Below are 18,591 nucleotides of genomic sequence, written 5' to 3' on the forward strand. Positions count from 1 at the left end.
TAATAGTTTAACGCTGTTCAGATCGCGTTTTCCTAATCCGGTGACCTGTGACCTGTGCTAAAGGTCTTGGGAATTGTATTCATGTTGTAGTCATAACATTTTCACCTTTTAATTTTAAACCAATGCTGCCATCTACTGACAACAGAAAGTGTTGTGTAGTATAACGTCAACTTGAGAGGCTACCGCACTTCCGTAAACACCGTCGCCCAAAAGTTCAAGTTCAAGTTTCAAGTTTCTTTAATAGTTGTTATACAGAAGTACAGAATACTTTCATACAAAATGCTTCTTACTGTTACGCTCCAGAGACTGTGCTAGACAAGATAGTATCAAATAACATAGTATAGCATGTAATTTAGAAGTAGAAAATGAGGTCACAGTGTTCAGTATAGACATATGTACAATGTTCGATGCAGAATAGACGTAACTGAGTTACCATATAATATACAATACTATGCAGTGTACTAATGTACAGTACTATATAGTGCAAAGTAGAAATGGGATGAGGTACAATTTAGGTACAATTTACAGTAAGGTGTACGAGTTGTAGTGCAATCCTTCATCAATAAATATAAAGTGTGGGGAGTGGGTGCTACAGTGTGTTTGTTTAAAGTGAGTGTGTGCTATAAAGTGTGTGGAGTGGGTGCTACAGTGTGTTTGTTTAAAGTGAGTGTGTGCGTGTGGATGTGTGTGCTATGTGCGTTTGATGGTTGTTGTTGTGTAGTGTTCATTGTTCGTTTAGCAGCCTGATGGCCTGGGGATAGAAGCTTCTTCTGAGTCTTTCTGTGCTCGCCTTGAGACTCCGGTATCGCTTGCCTGACCGCAGCAGTTCAAAGAGGTAGTTGTTCGGGTGACTGGAGTCTTTAATGATTCTCTTAGCCTTGCCCCTGCAACGCTTGTTGTAAATGTTCTGGAGGGTGGGGAGCCCCCCTCCAATTGTGCGTTCGGCTGAACGTGTCACTCTTTGTAGTCTGCTTCGGTCTTGTGCAGTGCTATTCCCAAACCAGGAGGTGATGTTGCCAGTCAGGATGCTCTCTATTGTACATGAGTAGAAGTTCTTAAGGATCTTCTGACTGACTTGGAACTTCCTTAGGCGCCTGAGGAAGTAGAGGCGTTGTCGTGCCTTCTTCACAACACTGTCAATGTGTGTGGTCCATGTCAAGTCCTCGGATATGTAGGCTCCGAGGTACTTAAAGCTGTTGACTCTCTCAACCGGTGCCCCGTCGATGCTGAGGGGGCTGTAGTCCTTGACCCCCGACCTCCTGAAGTCCACAATCATCTCCTTTGTTTTGCTGACGTTCATGGAGAGGCTGTTTTCCTGGCACCATCCCGCCAGGACCTTGACCTCTTCCAGGTAGGCCCTCTCGTCGTTGGCAGAGATCAGGCCCACCACCACTGTGTCGTCAGCAAATTTGATGATTGTATTGCTACTCCGCTGAGCCACACAGTCGTGTGTGTACAGGGAGTAGAGGAGGGGACTCAGAACACAGCCCTGGGGGGCCCCTATGTTGAGGGTGATGGATGAGGAGGTGCAGTTGCCTGCTCTCACCACCTGGGGTCTGCCCGTCAGGAAGTCCAAGACCCACTGGCAGAGGTCATAGTTTAAGCCCAGGTCCCTGAGCTTGGCTATGAGTATGGAGGGGACTATGGTATTGAATGCCGAGCTGTAGTCGATGAATAGCATTCTCACATAGTTCCCCTGCCTCTTGTCCAGGTGTGATGCTGCTGTGTGCAGCACATGGGCTATGGCGTCCTCCGTGGACCTGTTGGGGCGGTATGCAAATTGCAGGGGGCCATGTTGATGGGGAGGGAGGAGCAGATGTAGCCCTTTACTAGCTTCTCAAAGCACTTCATGGCTATGGAGGTGAGAGCTACAGGGCGGTAGTCGTTGAGGCAAGCAGGCTTGGATTTTTTGGGTACAGGGATAATAGTGGACTTCTTCAGGCAGGTGGAGATGACAGCCTGTTCTAAGGACAGGTTAAATATGTCAGTGAATACCGGGGCCAGTTGGTCAGCACAGACTTTTAGGACGCTGCCGGGGATGCCGTCCGGACCTGCTGCCTTCCTGATATTCACTTTTTTAAAGGTCCGCCTCACCTCATGCTCTGTTACCCTGAACACTGAGTCTCCATCAGCAGCAGACCCCCCCCCCCCCCCCCATTGCCGTGGCTTGTGGGCTGGTGTTGTTATTACCAGCATCAAACCTCGCATAGAAGGTATTGAGGTCATTTGCTAAGGAGATGTCACTGTTCAGTTTGAGGGAGGCGCCTTTGTAGTCTAAAACGCATTCTAGAGATTCCCACTTTTTACTGGTAATGGGGCGTGACCGAATTTGGTCCCAGACAATAAGAGTGACTGAGATTGGTCTACGTTCCGTTACCGATATTGTCCAACTCTTAATTTCCGATACCGATATCAACCGATATCAACCGATACCGGTATGCAGGGTTTCCCCCCCCCCCCCCCCCCCAAAACGGAATAATTTCAGGTAATTAACATTACATATCTATTGTCGTGGAATTAACACAACATTATACTCATACTCAAGCCAAAAAATTTAAATACAAAAAGACACCTGAAAGGTTTAACCCCTTAAGCCCGAGCGGTCTGGTACCGGACCGACAATAATTTCACGCCATAAATAGATCAATACAGTCCGTATTAATTAATGTAACGTTTATTTTTCAAATGTAGCCAAGAGTAAAGACCCTAACCCTATCAAAACAGCAGTCAAAGTGTATATTTTCAGCACTACGGTTGTTGATTTTAAGTGTTATTAGTGAAATATGAGATCACAAATATCTATGCGCATCCCGGCGGATTTTTCATTACAAAAAAAGTAACTGTACTTACAGTAGATTTCATTCACAGTCTTTGCTGCCCTGTTATGGGCACTTGGTGGTACTAAATCCATAGATGTATGACTTGGCCATAATAAGGTCATTTACAGGCCTGATATTCTATATTCATATTTCAAATTGCATGTGTCCGGATGGCAAAATTCAGTACTGTATCTACAAAAAAACATATAAATCATCTGCCTGTTATTAATTAGCTTTTTGTACACTTTATCTCAAGAAGGTGCTGAATGAGCAATTGTTCATGCCTGGTCAATGTTAGCATGGTGTTATTCACCGCCAAAGATTTTTTTTCTTTTTTAATAATAATTATTTATATTCTCCTTTTGGTTCATTACAATTTACTCAAGCATAGTAACAGGCACAATATCTCTGACACTGGGACTACATCCCCTGAGGTCCATAGATGTCCCTAGATACCAGGAACATGCAAATAGCCTTGTAGAAGTGGAGCAATCTTCCATTTACTTAGGTATGTACTTTCAGGTGAACCTTCTGAAAATATGGCTAGGGCTTAACCCTTTCACTACCACGCTACCAAAGGGTTAACCCTTCCACTACCACACTACCAAAGGGTTAACCCTTTCACTGCGACAATACAGAAGGTTAACCCTTTCACCGCCACATGACAAAGGGTTAACCCTTCCACTGTCTACCACACTACAGAAGGTTAACCCTTTCACTACCACACTACAGACGGTACCTTCTGTAGTGTGGCAGTGAAAGGGTTAAATATATATGCTTTTGTGTGCAAATGTGTCACCACTCATTTGTACTAATGTCCCTTTGCATCCCACGGCAGGTATGACTTGGGGACCCCCATCTTCCTGGGGCTGGTGGGCAGTTTCTTCGTGCTCCTGGGGGCCGTACTTTATGCTCTCACTGTGTATAAAGTGATCCTCCCTGAACGGTATGGAATCATTCATCCCTTTTTTTTTTTTTATATATATACATAAATCAGTTTTAAAACTTTATTAAATGGGTATCTGGAAGAGGAAGTGTGTTGATTGGGAGTATGTGTAAGATCGATGTAAATAAAAAATGTAAGAAAAATTATGTATATCATATGGTATTTATTTAGTGTAGTATATTTATATAAATGTATTGGATTGTATAGAGATACAGCGTTTATACATATAATTAACAATAGAATACAATTATATAATTTGTAGGGATGTTCGATGTTGGCTTTTTTACCGATATCCAATATACCGATATTTGTCCAACTCTTAATTTCCGATACCGATATCAACCGATACCGATATATGCAGGGTTTCCCCCCCCCCAAAACACAACATTATGCATACTTTTCACAATAAATAAAATAAGAATTTGTTCTTACTTGCTTGCCTGGGTTAAATAAATGTAAAAAAATATATATATATTTATATTTTTTCTGAAAACCGATACCGATCATTTCCGATATTACATTTTTTAATGCCAATATCGGCCGATAATATTGGATATCCCTAATAATTTGTAATAGTTAAAAAGCGATAGGAATTTTTTTAAGTATACTTCTTCCCACTCCTTTTTCTAACAGGGCAAACTATGATTTGTTTTTCGGTTTCTCTTTTTGTTGTCTTTTTTTATTATCTTTTGTATGTGTCAAATGAACAGATATATTTGACACCCTGTGGAATGGGTTAGAGAGGATGAACAAAAATATTGTGAAAACATAAATCAATTCAAATCTAGATAAAAAAATTATCTATTTTGGATAGGTACAGAAGGGAAGAAGAGCTTTAATTGCATTTAATTAATGAAATTATGAGGCATAAAATGGAAAAAGAAAAATACATAATATTATATGTTATATTACATTACATTATATAATCATATTATAATTAATTATTATATTATATTAAACTATATTTACACTATATACTATTATATTATGGTACTATATTATATTGTATATATCAAATGTATTTGTAAGGCCTGACAACACGCGTTAATGTTCCCATGGGCCGGCCGCGTGAATATTAAAGGCAACCAACTTGTGTTCAGCTTTTCGTTCAGCGTTTCTCTGATTGGCCACACGGCCACGTGACCGCCCTAGCACACGCCCTTTTACGCTGAGAGACGCGGCAGAAGCGCTGGTCGAACCAACGCGATGGTCGAACCAGTTCAGACAGAGGTGTTTATTTATATTAATAAACATATCTACTAGAAACACTGGTGTTCTGTTGTGTGACTGTACTAAACTCTTCCACCACATGACCGACATTTGACATACAGTACACCTCCTATCTATGTTGGGATTATGTTTGGTCATGACAAAACAATAAAAATCGCTACTGTTAGTGCCACCACCCACTTCAATGACAGAGCTCTCATATTTGCGAATGCATAAACTATATCATAAATTATGGCGATGTGTCTAATATGGCTGTCGCGAAGTCATTGATAAGCGACAGCCATATTAGACACATAGCCATAATTTAAGATATAGTTTATGCATTCGCTGCTGGAGCTGAAGTGATGTACAGTTTATGCATTCGCAAAATATGAGAGCGCTGTCATTGAAGGGCTTCCTACAACGGAGCGCGGCCGCTGCTGCTGGAGCTGAAGTGATGTACAGTGACGAGTGAATCTGGTAGTTGGTTGTTAAAAACGCGAAACATAATAACGTTACGCTTTCTAGTTCAGCGCATTTCATAACTGTATGGGCTTTGTTTATACTTCAGAGGTGATGTACAGTGACGAGTGAATCTGGTAGTTGGTTGTTAAAAACGCGAAACATAATAACGTTACGCTTTCTAGTTCAGCGCATTTCATAACTGTAGGGCTTTGTTTATACACGAGTGAATCTGGTACGAGTGAATCTGGTAGTTGGTTGTTAAAAACGCAAAACATAATAACGTTACGCTTTCTAGTTCAGCGCATTTCATAGCGCTCCACTGCTACCGCAGCTGAACACAAGTTGGTTGGAACAGCGAACACAAGTTGGTTGGTACACAAGTTGGTTGCCCGCGCTGCCGCTCGCTTGCTCCTTGGATTTCATTTGGGACGTGGGACGACTGCTGCTTGCCTGCGCGTGGGGGCGGGGGGTCGCGGCCAATCAGAGAAAAGCCGAACACAAGTTGGTTGCCTTTAATATTCACGCCGGCCGGCCACGTTTTCTTTAAACAAGTCAAGAAGAAACATCACAATGAGTCAAGAACAAAACAAGAACACCATAGAGTCCAAACATTTTTAAATAAATCAAATAAATGAATGCAACACTGCCAGACATACCCCACGCAAAGGTAAGGAAAAACTCACTAAAACCTAGCAATAGGAAAAAATGCACCACAGGCAATGTGGAGGAGAGAAAAAAATGTTGTACTGTGAACTGAACTAGTTCATGTAGAAAGTGAACTTTCCCAACACTGTCTGTGGTGCACATAACCAATGTGGGGGTACAACAGTCACTGCAATCTTGGCCAAGACCCCGAGACATCCACCACCTTGGTCAACTCTACGAGACAACCACTCAGAGAGATGTGGGGGGGGGGGGGGGTTGGGGGGGGGGGGGGGGGGGTTAGAGAGTTCCCATGTTTGTAGTGGGCGGAGATGGAGCAATAAATACATGTAGTGAGCATATGCATACATGGTGACAGTAGAATCAAAGTATATAAGAAAATTGTGAAATAGAGTAATAGATAGAACTACTGCTGGCGTATGGATACAGGGTGAGATACAAGACAATAGCTCAGGGCCGTATGCCCCGAGGGGGCAGGAGGAGTCACTCAGAAGGTTCAGCACTGCAGGCCAGACAGAAGGCGGTATGAAGCTGTTCCATGGGACCGGTTGAGGCAGAGGTTAAAAAGGTTCTTTCGTTTCATTATTTGTTTTTCCATTACTAAAATTCTCCTCAAACTAAATTTACTATAGTTTAGTATATAACCACTTGCATTAACATAATACTTAACAGATGATATAGACAATATCACACATTCATAGTCACCATATTTTGATGGTTAAATAAAATGCTACTATAGGCGATATTATCAGTACTATTTATTATTGCTGTTTCTTATTTGTTTTTACTTTCACTCAAGAACACAAATTATTTAATGGTGATACCAATAATGTAAAAGTAATTTTCATATTTTTGGCCAATACTCATTTTATTTTCACCTGCTGCTCTTCATAGTTTTTTTTTTTTCTTCATTTATTCTTTTCTTCTACTTTTTTTTTATTTTATCTTAACCTATCCATCTGCATAGTCCATCATAGGATTAATCTGGGTGGTGTAGTTCTGCAGGGCCTCTCTGTGCAGAGGGACATAGTTAAGCTATCTAAGTCTACTTATTAATTGGATAAACACAATTTTTTTTTTTTTACATAATTTTTATCAATTTCACAAATGTCATAAAGATATGTTCCAACTGAATAGTTGCTCAGACACCTGGGCCCTATTCCCCGTACCTGGTTCAACTAAGTCGATCAAGAGTCCCATTATCCAGATTCAATTAACCCGATGTTTGAATCCGGGATTTTCCTGTTCCTCGAAGGTGGATTCAGTCTCGTTCATTTGAACCAGACTTGAGACCCAGGATAATTGCGCGCGCGCCTCAGCTGAAAAGACAGCAAGTGTCGATAGCAGAAATCCTGATTTTCTAACGGCATTGATTGATTAATTGATTTAAAACTTTATTAACAGATTGCAGTACGGCTCAATAGCCTCGCCGACAAGTTAAATGCATAATCTATAGGCTAATTTTAAATCCCTCATTACCCCAATCAATCAGATCATATTTCTTTAAACGTACCTGCTGGCAGTATAGGCTTATGGAATGAATAATCAAATGAGATCTTGCTAGCGAAAATAATTAGTTCAGCTCTTTCAGAATAACGATAAAAACAAGCCCAAATAGTATATCTAATTGATATGAATTATATCATGAGGATATCTGTATGTGCTTAGGTATTATGTACTATATAAATACATGGTTTCCAAAGAGAGGCTTGGAGGGAGGCTTGCAGTTACACTATTAATCAGGTTTTAATCTGTTTCGGACCTAATCCATACATGCATTGAATTGATTACCATTTGGTTTATACCAGTGACACCTCATGTTCATCATCAGATAACAGTGCTTGAAAAGATAAATGTATTTTCTCGAATTCATTCATCAAAAACGTCAAAGGCTCATTCAATTTATCAAGTCACGTCACGTCATCAAATCCATCAAACAGCGCATCTCCTCATATATTTTAATCCCAGTTACAATATCACAATAACGTGTGACACTATCACAGTGATACAATTAAATACTCCACAGATTCAGATTCCTCATATCCACAATCCGCGCATAGACGCTTCAGCTTGAATGAAACGCATCAGGGTGCTCCGTTAAGCAAATACACAGCGAAGAATATTAAACTAATCAGAGCCAAACACCCGATAGGTTTCATTCATTAAAAATATCCCAGCGGGATTCACATTTGCAATGATCCGTTTAGTCCGTTATTAAAATAACTGTGTGTCGCGACTCGCGAGCGCCGTATCCGTATAAATATGACATGCATTATATAGGACAAAGTAAATTCATAGGCTGAATATGATTTATTATCAGCGTTACTGCAGACATATTATTTTACATTTCAAACGAAGCACAAAAACATAATTCAGAATGGCATAATGGGATCTAGACTGTGAGAAATATTTCAGGAAGGGAGCTGAGATTTCTTTGCGGGGGCGTGGCCATAGTTCATCCAGCTAACTGAAATTACCCTGCCCTCGACCAGGTTCAAACTTTTTGATCTGTTGTCATAGTGATTCAGACAATCGAGCGTCGGGGAATGGAAAGGTCTGGCTTAAGTCAAGCTATGCTGAAAATTATCCGGCTAACTCAGTTAGCCAGGTACGGGGAACGGGGCCCTGTTAATCAATACTGTTTACTCCAATTGCACAGAGAGCCGACCAGCACACAGCCACCCACTGGGACATGAGGAGATGAGCTTCCTTTTGCAGCTATCTCACAACCCTGTGTTAGATATACAGGGTGGGGAGGATCAACGTGGGAGGGGCACCAATCACCTTTGTTTTTTCTTGTTTTGTTTTTGAAGTTTTTGTACTGTTTTTTTTAATATTCTTACAGACTTTTTTTTTTTAAGATGGGGTGGGTTATATGGGCCTTTTTTTCCTTATGTGCATACTTTGGGCATTAACCCATCTCAAATTTGGGTTATCTATTAGTACAGATTCATATACTTTTGAATTATTTTATTTCATATTATAAATGTCGTCTTTAGCTATTTTTTCATGGAACGTTAAAGGTCTTAACAATTCCATTAAAAGGGCTAGCTGTCTTTATACTATATCAAGAAATCGAGTTGAAATATGCATGTTTCAAGAAACGCACTTGCTTGAAAGAGATATGCACAAATTAGAAAATCAGCGTTATAAAGTGGCTTCTTCTGCTTTAGCTTTGAATAAAACCAAAAGGGTTGCTATAATCATTGATAAAAAATGCAAAATTACCATCATAGGCAAATGCAGTGATCAAGAAGGAAGAATAGCTTTTCTAAAATGTATTCATAATGGTAAAAGAATTGCATTTATTAATGTCTATGCACCCAAGTGTTATGAACCAGACTTTTTTCAATCATTGAATAAAATCCTAATGGAACTAGCTGATTTCCAGTTGATTATTGGGTCAGATATGAATTCTGTTTTGGATCATACCTGGGATAAATCAAAAGCAGTTAATCACAATGCTCGCTCGACAAACGCTTTAAAGCACTTGCTATCTGACTTTAATCGTATTGATATTTGGCGGGTTCATAATCCAGGCAACAGGGAGTATACTTTTTTCTCTAATAGACATCTATCATTTTCCCGTATTGATTTAGTTTTAATATCAGCATCCTTATTTTCAGACGTACATTTTTTTTAAATCCGACCTATGAGTTTATCAGATCACCATGCCTATTTCTGTCAATTTCAATTCAGCCAGGCTAAGAAAAAGGCCACAAGATGGTGCTTTAACTGCTCTTTATTGGATAATCCAGCATTCTGTGAGCAATTTCAGTCTGAGCTAGTCCAATTTTTAATGATTAATAATAACTCCGTGGATGATTTCAGGATACTTTGGGACGCTACTAAAGGCTTTGTCAGAAATAATGCTATTACTTTCTCTTCAAGTCTTAATAAATCTCAGCTAAAACAAATATCGGGATTAGAAACCATGCTGTCTACCTTGGACCTATCTCAACAGAGGCATTACTCTCAGCAGACTGCCGCTACACTAGCCAATGTTAAGAGTGAACTAAACAATCTTATCAGGAAAAGAGCCGAATCCTCCATCCATAAAGGTAGAGTAAATCAATACTTTCATGGTAGTCGACCGAGTCAAATACTGGCCAACAAACTACGCAATAGTGTTCTTGTAGGAAATATTACTACTGTTACATCAGAAAATGGTGAGCTGCTTACAGATCCAAAATTAATCAATACAAGATTTGCTAAATTTTATAATGATTTATATACTACAGAAGGCAAGCGTTCCTCTGAAGAGATTAAATCTTTTTTAAGTGGCCTTAACCTCTCTGTTTTGTCACCAGTTGAATCAAGTTTAATGGGTGCTCCTATATCATTACAAGAACTCAAAACATCTCTGGAAACTATGAATAAGTCTCCAGGGTGGGATGGCATTCCCCCTGAATTTTATTTGCGGTTCTGGGACGTCTTAGGCCCACTACTACTTGAAATGATTAATATATCCATATCTAAAGGCTCCTTAGGGAGAGACGTGAATATGTCCCTAATCTCTCTTTTATTAAAAAAAGGTAAAGATCCAAACCAGTGTTCTAATTGGCGCCCTATTTCTTTAATTAATACAGATGCCAAACTATTTTCTAAAGTATTATATTGCCGTCTTGAAAAGTTTTTACCTAAACCGATTCACCCAGTTCAAAGTGGTTTTGTTAAAAAAAGGCTTTTGTCTGATAATTTGCGACGTCTCCTTCACATTGTCAACTCCGCCTCTCAAGCTAAAGTGTCGTCAGCTGTTCTCTCTGTTGACGCAGAGAAGGCCTTTGACCGTCTGGAGTGGACCTATCTTTGGGCTGTACTGAAACATATGGGACTAGGTCAACATTTTATAAATATGGTAAAAATAATATTTTCTAATCCATCAGCCAGTGTCATAACCGGAAATATTAGTTCTCCTCCTTTCAAAATCACTAGTGGAAGTAGGCAAGGGGATCCGATCTCTGCAAGCTTGTTTATTTTATCCCTTGAACCTTCAGCCCAAGCTATACATAGAGCAGTCTCAAAATGTATATGGCGAGGCAAGCGAGCTCGGGTTAAACTTACTACCTTACAAAATGAGCGGCAATCTGGTGGTTTAACTGTGCCAAATTTTAAGTTATATTTTCAAGCGTTATCATTTCGTCCTCTGTTGAGTTGGTTTAATTAAAATTCTAAGGCCCCCTGGCTTAATATTGAAAAACATATTGTGGCGCCGATTCGTTTACAAGACATTGTCTTCACAGATATTTCACTAAAGCAATGTAGATTACGTTATGGTCCGATAATAGCGCATGCCATATCTTTATGGCGCAAATGTGAAAAGTTACTTAAATGGGATACTAAGTGGCATGAACAGACTCCCTTATTTCATAACCCTTTTTTGCTTAGCGGAGGCCGCAGTTTTGTAGCTCAATCATGGTCAAATTGTGGCATTCATGTACTTGGCGATGTTATGGAGGACAATGGTCTAAGAACATTCTCAGATCTGAAAGAGTCATATAACTTACCTGGCACCTCCTTTTTTTTATATTTACAGCTCCGTTCGGCTATGCGAGCCTATGGAGTTCCATGGACCAAACCAACTACTCACCCGTTAATTACTTTCTCTAAAAAAACTGCAGGTCTCTCCAAAGGACAAGTCTCTATAATTTATAAAGATCTATCACAAAGATGTACTTCGTTAATACCTGTTATCCAATCGTGGAGCACAGAATTGGGATTAGAACACCATCACTCTATCAATTGGACCAGAGTTTGGGGAAATATTACTATGGCATCACGAAACCCAAATCATCAGCAGATTCATTTCAATTTTGTCCATAAAACATATTTAACCCCCCAGAAAGCTTATAGAATGAGACGTGCTATTTCACCAAACTGTACACTTTGTTCTCTAAATACTACTGGTACTTTTACACATATGATGTGGGAATGCCCCACAGTTAAAAGTTTCTGGGAACAGATAACTAATTATCTATCTAAAGTATTACAAAAACATATTCCCTGTTGTCCCAAATTACTTCTCCTTAATGATGATGATTCTTTAGCTTTAAGTATTGTTCAGAGACGATTTTGGCTGGCAGGAAGTACTGCTGCAAAAAAAAAATTGGCGCTGCGATGGCAAGCTCCACACTCTCTGCCCTTTAATCACTGGAAACAGTTATTAGCTGATGTTGTAACAATGGAGCTTTCTACAGCTAGATTAAATGGTGCAAGCTATCAAACAATAGATAGCTGGAACCATATTCTCTATCAAGTTAGGACCTTTACTATATAGCTAGCAGGACATAACTAATTATATCTGTATAATTCCTTTTATTTTTTATTTTCTTGGTCTTTGTTGAAATTTTTGTTCAATTATTTTTCTTCTCAGGCCTATGACGGGGTGGGTTGGGGGGGGGTTACTATTATTATTATTATTATTATTATTATTATTATTATTATTATTATTATTATTATTATTATTATTATTATTAATATAATAATAATAATAATAATAATAATAATAATAATAATAATAATAATAATAATAATAATAATAATAATAATAATAATAATAATAATAATAATAATAATAATAATAATAATTATTATTATTATTATTATTATTATTATTATTATTATTATTATTATTATTATTATTATTATTATTATTATTATTATTATTTAATTTTTTTTGTCAACAGTGGTTGGTGCAGGGGTTAGGGGGTAGGAGTTTTTATTTTAAATGAGGCAAGGGGCAAGCCAATGCATGTAATTGGCAAATAATTTAAATGTATGTTTTATGTGCATTGTATGTCTGTACCTGTGCCTTTTCTTCCAAAAAATGAAATAAAAATATATAAAATAAATAAAAAAAAATTCTCCCATGGAAAGCAGACATGGGAGAAAATAGACATCCTAACTAAACTAGACAGATTAATCTAAGGGTCAGTCCCCGAGCAGGTGAGATCAGGGTAGGTTGAAGGAGAGAGAGAAAAGATGGGTCTTAAGCAGGGATTTAAAAGCTTCGACAGAGCAGGCGCCCCTGACGACGGCAGGTAATTTGTTCCACAGGTAGGGAGCGTGGTAGACAAAGGCTCTGTGGCCGGCGGATTTCTTTTTAACCCTAGGAATCGATAGAAGCCCCGCATTTTGTGAGCGCAGAGCACGAGCGGGTGAGTATCGTGAGATTAGATCGGATAGATAGAGCGGTGCAAGCCCATTTAACATTTTGTAGGTGAGGAGTAGCACTTTAAAGTCAGATCTGGCTTGAATAGGAAGGATATATCATATACTATCTTATATCACATTATATATGTGTTGTATACACTATTACTGCAGGTATACTGTAATGTGTGCTATATACTGTATATCACTTTATATACATGCCATATAACACTAATGTATGAATCATCCCTCAGCTCTGTATATAAATGTACATGCTTCTCCCTAGCCCTTTTCGGACAATTGGACAATGCTGCAATAGCAGCTGGTAAAACTCTGGCGTTTTAAGGAATGACCATTGTTATAATGTCCAGTATGCAAAATAAAAAGTAACTGAACTGAACTGAATGAATGAATGAATGAATGGATAGTTTATTTCGAATAATAAAAAATAATCAAACAATGTAAATCTTTTTATTTATTTTATTTTATTTTTTATAAATACAAAGATAATTTGCAGTGAAAAGAAAAATAATAATAAAGTAAGATAAAATAATAAACAAAACAGTTATTTAATAATAAATTGAACACTGTTCAATTGTCTGCAAACAAAATAACTTGCCCATCGATCAAGTTAATATATAATCATTACTGTTAATGAACAATAGGTTATTTTACCATCAATAGGCTGCTGTCCATCCAGTATCTGTAGAAAGTGAAAGGTATCTGTTCACTAGATCAGAACAAAAACTGTAACCCCTAACCCTGAAGCTTCTATCCCCAGGCCATCAGGATGCTAAATGACAATGACACTATGTAACAAACCATCAAATGCACCCACAGCACACACATCCACCCGCACACACTCAGACAACTCACTGCAGCACCCACTTTACCCACTTTAGAACACCTAAACACACTTTATATTTATTGGTAAAGAATTTGCACTACAACTCATACCTCATTACACCTTACTGTAAATTGTACCTAAACTGTACCTCATCCCATTTCTGCATTGTACTGTATAGTATATAGTATATTGTATTGTAACTCAGTTACTTTTCTACTTTGCATTGTATATTGTATATATGTATATTGAACACTTTTGTCTACGTACTTGACTTCTATTTTATACTTATTATACTTATTTTATACTTATCAATTTTATCTACAGTAGCACACTCTCAGGAGCAAAACAGAAAGAAGCATTTTATATAAAAGTATTCTGTACTTCTGTATGACAACTAAAATAAACTTGAACCCTGAACAGTGAGCCCCTAACTCTGAACAGTGAGCCCCTAACTCTGAACAGTGAGCCCCTAACTCTGAACAGTGAGCCCCTAACTCTGAACAGTGAGCCCCTAACCCTGAACAGTGAGCCCCTAACTCTGAACAGTGAGCCCCTAACTCTGAACAGTGAGCCCCTAACTCTGAACAGTGAGCCCCTAACTCTGAACAGTGAGCCCCTAACTCTGAACAGTGAGCCCCTAACCCTGAACAGTGAGCCCCTAACCCTGAACAGTGAGCCCCTAACTCTGAACAGTGAGCCCCTAACCCTGAACAGTGAGCCCCTAACTCTGAACAGTGAGCCCCTAACTCTGAACAGTGAGCCCCTAACCCTGAACAGTGAGCCCCTAACTCTGAACAGTGAGCCCATAACCCTGAACAGTGAGCCCCTAACTCTGAACAGTGAGCCCCTAACTCTGAACAGTGAGCCCCTAACTCTGAACAGTGAGCCCCTAACCCTGAACAGTGAGCCCCTAACTCTGAACAGTGAGCCCCTAACCCTGAACAGTGAGCCCCTAACTCTGAACAGTGAGCCCCTAACCCTGAACAGTGAGCCCCTAACTCTGAACAGTGAGCTCCTAACTCTGAACAGTGAGCCCCTAACTCTGAACAGTGAGCCCCTAACCCTGGCAGTGTTTGTGCCTCGCTCCACTCATTGAGCTCATATTATACATTGTGGATCTTTCTGTCCTACAGTCAGCCGGTGTACGCCAACAGAACCAGAACGTACATGGCCCCCCGCGATGGCACCAGGACGGCGTACGACAGACCCTATACTGGATACTACAAGCCGTCCAGACAGTATGGCTCCTACGGCTCGGGCCCGTCCAGCAGCTCACAGATCTCAAAGCTCTCACAGACGACCCCAGAGAAAATGTCAGAGAGAGATGCTTTTGTGTAGCCATAGCGACCAGGGATGCTGTGTAGCCATAGCGACCAGGGATGCTGTGTAGCCATAGCGACCAGGGATGCTGTGTAGCCATAGCGACCAGGGATGCTGTGTAGCCATAGCGACCAGGGATGCTGTGTAGCCATAGCGACCAGGGATGCTGTGTAGCCATAGCGACCAGGGATGCTGTGTAGCCATAGCGACCAGGGATGCTGTGTAGCCATAGTGACCAGGGATGCTGTGTAGCCATAGCGACCAGGGATGCTGTGTAGCCATAGCGACCAGGAATGCTGTGTAGCCATAGCGACCAGGGATGCACATCCGCCAGCATGCTGAGCTCACACCTGCGTTTGTGTCTGGAAACGTGAAAGTAGAGTTCATACTGATTAACAGAGGATATACTGTACTGTAATGTGTGTGTGTCTGTCTGTCTGTCTGTCTAGTTTAGTTTAGTTTAGTTTAGTTTATTAGGATCCCCAATCAGCTACAGCCCTCAGCTCTGAACTCGGCAGAATCTGCACCTGGCTCGCCATCATTACACCTGGGTAAAACAGAGTCCCTTCTCTTTGGATCAAATAACAAACTCAGCAAGACCGATGGCTTCTCAGTTACAGTGGGTGACAATATTGTCACAAGGAAGGATGAAATTACCTACCTGGGTTCCATCCTAGAGGCAAATCTTTCCTGTGACAAAATGGATGTAATCAAGAAAGTCAACCAACGTCGAAAAACTTGACTAGATTCTTCATAACCCCCCAAATCAAATCCCGACAAGTAGGCATAGAGCAACCATGTTGGAGACAGTGCGGCCAGAGGGAGGCACACCACTCTCATATCTTTCGGAATTGTCCAGGTATTCAACGTTATTGGCAAGATGTTCACTCCACCATGCAGGATATATTGAGTTTTAAGATACCGGAGACCTTCTCCTATTTTGTACCTGGGTAACTTACCTGAGGAATTGGTAGGAGGAGACAGATATTTGATACAAATATTTTTAGCAGCAAGTAAGAAAGCGATCACGCGTCTCTGGTATCTACAAGAACCTCCAACAAAAGAAAAATGGATGGCCATTATAGGTGAAATATACACAATGGAAAGACTTACTTTTATTCTCAGACTACAGGAAGAGAAAGTTTGAAGTACTGGGGAAAATGGGACTTTTATATGTTAATTACGACAACCAGTGGATATAGTTGTAAAGAATATTCACCATATCTATAGGGAAAGTAAGAGAATTTAGAATTCAGCATGTGAAAAGTATATTTTTGTGACACTAATAATGCAGCCCAGGATTGTGTTTTTGTTATGTCTTGTTGTTTGTGATTGTTTGCTTATTGTGAAAAACAATAAAAAAAGAAAGGTACTACGACTATGCTTGCACCTCATGGTACCAAAGCACCCCAAAGGCGCCAAAAACAAGATTACAAACATCACAAAACAAACTGGTCAGACTGCTTGACCTTACCCCTAGAACCCACCTCACCCCTGCCCATTTTGACAACCTAGGATGGCTTAGAGTAGACGACAGAGTACAGCAACTTGCAATGGGCCTGGTCTACAAGATAAACTACACCACTAAGATACCCATGTACATGTTGAAATACTTCCCAAAGGTCAGTGAATACCACGACCACAACACCAGAGGGAGTTCCACAAATCATGTTCAACCCAGATTCGGCTCAAACAAGGGACTAAACACGTTTCGCAATTATGCCACAACATTGTGGAATGCCCTACCCACAGCTGTATAATAATGTGAATCCCTACCCTCCTTCAAAACCGCTCTCAAAGAGCACCTACGGGTGGCTGCAATTCGAATGGTAAATGTCCTGGTAAATGTCCAAACACCCCTCGAATGTACAGTTGCTTCCCCCTCGAATGTATATATTTTTTTTATTTTCTCTTAAACAGTACTGTATATTTGTATATTGTATGTCATAAATGTCTAGATGTAACAGTATTGTATATCTATCTATGTCATGTATGTCATAAATGTCATGATGAATTGAAAATGGGGGACCCTGATGTGAACAAGACGAAAGTCTTTCTCTGGTCTGCATCCCCTTAACAATTCTTTGTATTGAGCCGTACTGTACTGTACCCATTCTGCAATCTGTTAATAAAGTTTTCAATCAATCAATCAGCATTGTGGTAGCTATTCTTCCTGGGGTCCACAAAAAAACATACATTGTGAGCATGCAACATAATACTTAACACTTTGGGTGCCGGAGGTTAAATTCATTATATACCATGGGTTGCCAGCTCTATTTGTCTATGGAGAAGTTCCCCTTCTTTGCAGGGCTATAACTTTTTAAATCCTATTGCTAGATTGCCATTATTAGGGCCCATTCAAAGTCCTATATGTATTGTTCAGGGTGAAGCAACGTTAAACTTTTTCATTCACATATTCATACTAAAATGTGGTCTAATGCAGGGGTAGGCAACCCTAGGCACGCGTGCCTGCATAGGCACGCGGGGGCATTTGCATAGGCACAGGGGGCAGCACAAAAAAAACAAAAATAATTATTTAATTTTTTTTTTCTTTTTTTTTTTTATATTATAGTGAGCTATTTTGAACTGTTGTCGCATTTATCTTGTTGAAATCCTCCCACAGGTTCTTTTTACTTCCACATATTTAATTGAGACCCTTTATTTGTTTATTATTTCAATTTAGCTGGAAATACATTGCTACATCATTCAGTAACATTTGCAGAGCCTTATAACAAAAACATTATTACGGTCACCATTGTGACCAGTGGGATTAATCAACAAATTGTATTATTTATTTTTCTATTTCATTGAACATTGCACATGTTAAAAGCAATTTTTTTACTCAAAATGTGAGTATTACCAAGTCAACTTGTGTTCTTAAAACAATGACAATAAACATAGTTTTATTAGGTTGAAATAATGTGGTTGTGTACTTATTTTTCTGTTAACTTATTATGGATTGAAAACTGAAAACCTTAATGCACAGTAACTGAACTCAATATTTTTAAGTTCTGGTAACTAATAATTTTTTTTTACAGTGTAGTCTTGCAATCAATCAAAACTTATTTACACGATATACCTCACATTCACCCTCCATTCACATCCTGGTGTTCTCCTGGTGTTCTCCATTAGGCCTGTAGGTGGAGCTATGACAGCACACGTACAGTGTGATG

General features: G+C 39.5%; 1 protein-coding gene across 2 annotated transcripts in view; it reads left to right on the plus strand.

The window, feature by feature from the left end:
* cldn10l2 (claudin 10-like 2) overlaps nucleotides 1-18,318 on the plus strand; it is a 91,511-nt gene extending 73,193 nt beyond the window's left edge. Inside the window, exons 4-5 of one of the 2 annotated variants that reach the window (XM_084333800.1) lie at nucleotides 3,658-3,765; nucleotides 15,232-18,317. In XM_084333800.1, coding sequence (XP_084189926.1) covers nucleotides 3,658-3,765; nucleotides 15,232-15,436 — 313 coding nt within the window. In that variant the 3' untranslated portion in view covers nucleotides 15,437-18,317. Of the gene's footprint in view, nucleotides 1-3,657; nucleotides 3,766-15,231 lie in introns of both variants that reach the window. The other variant, XM_084333801.1, reaches the window with a different exon arrangement.
* Nucleotides 18,319-18,591: the final 273 nt, after the last annotated feature.

The sequence above is a fragment of the Notolepis coatsorum genome, assembly GCF_963971535.1.
Source record: "Notolepis coatsorum genome assembly, chromosome: 17".
Taxonomy (NCBI): domain Eukaryota; kingdom Metazoa; phylum Chordata; class Actinopteri; order Aulopiformes; family Paralepididae; genus Notolepis; species Notolepis coatsorum.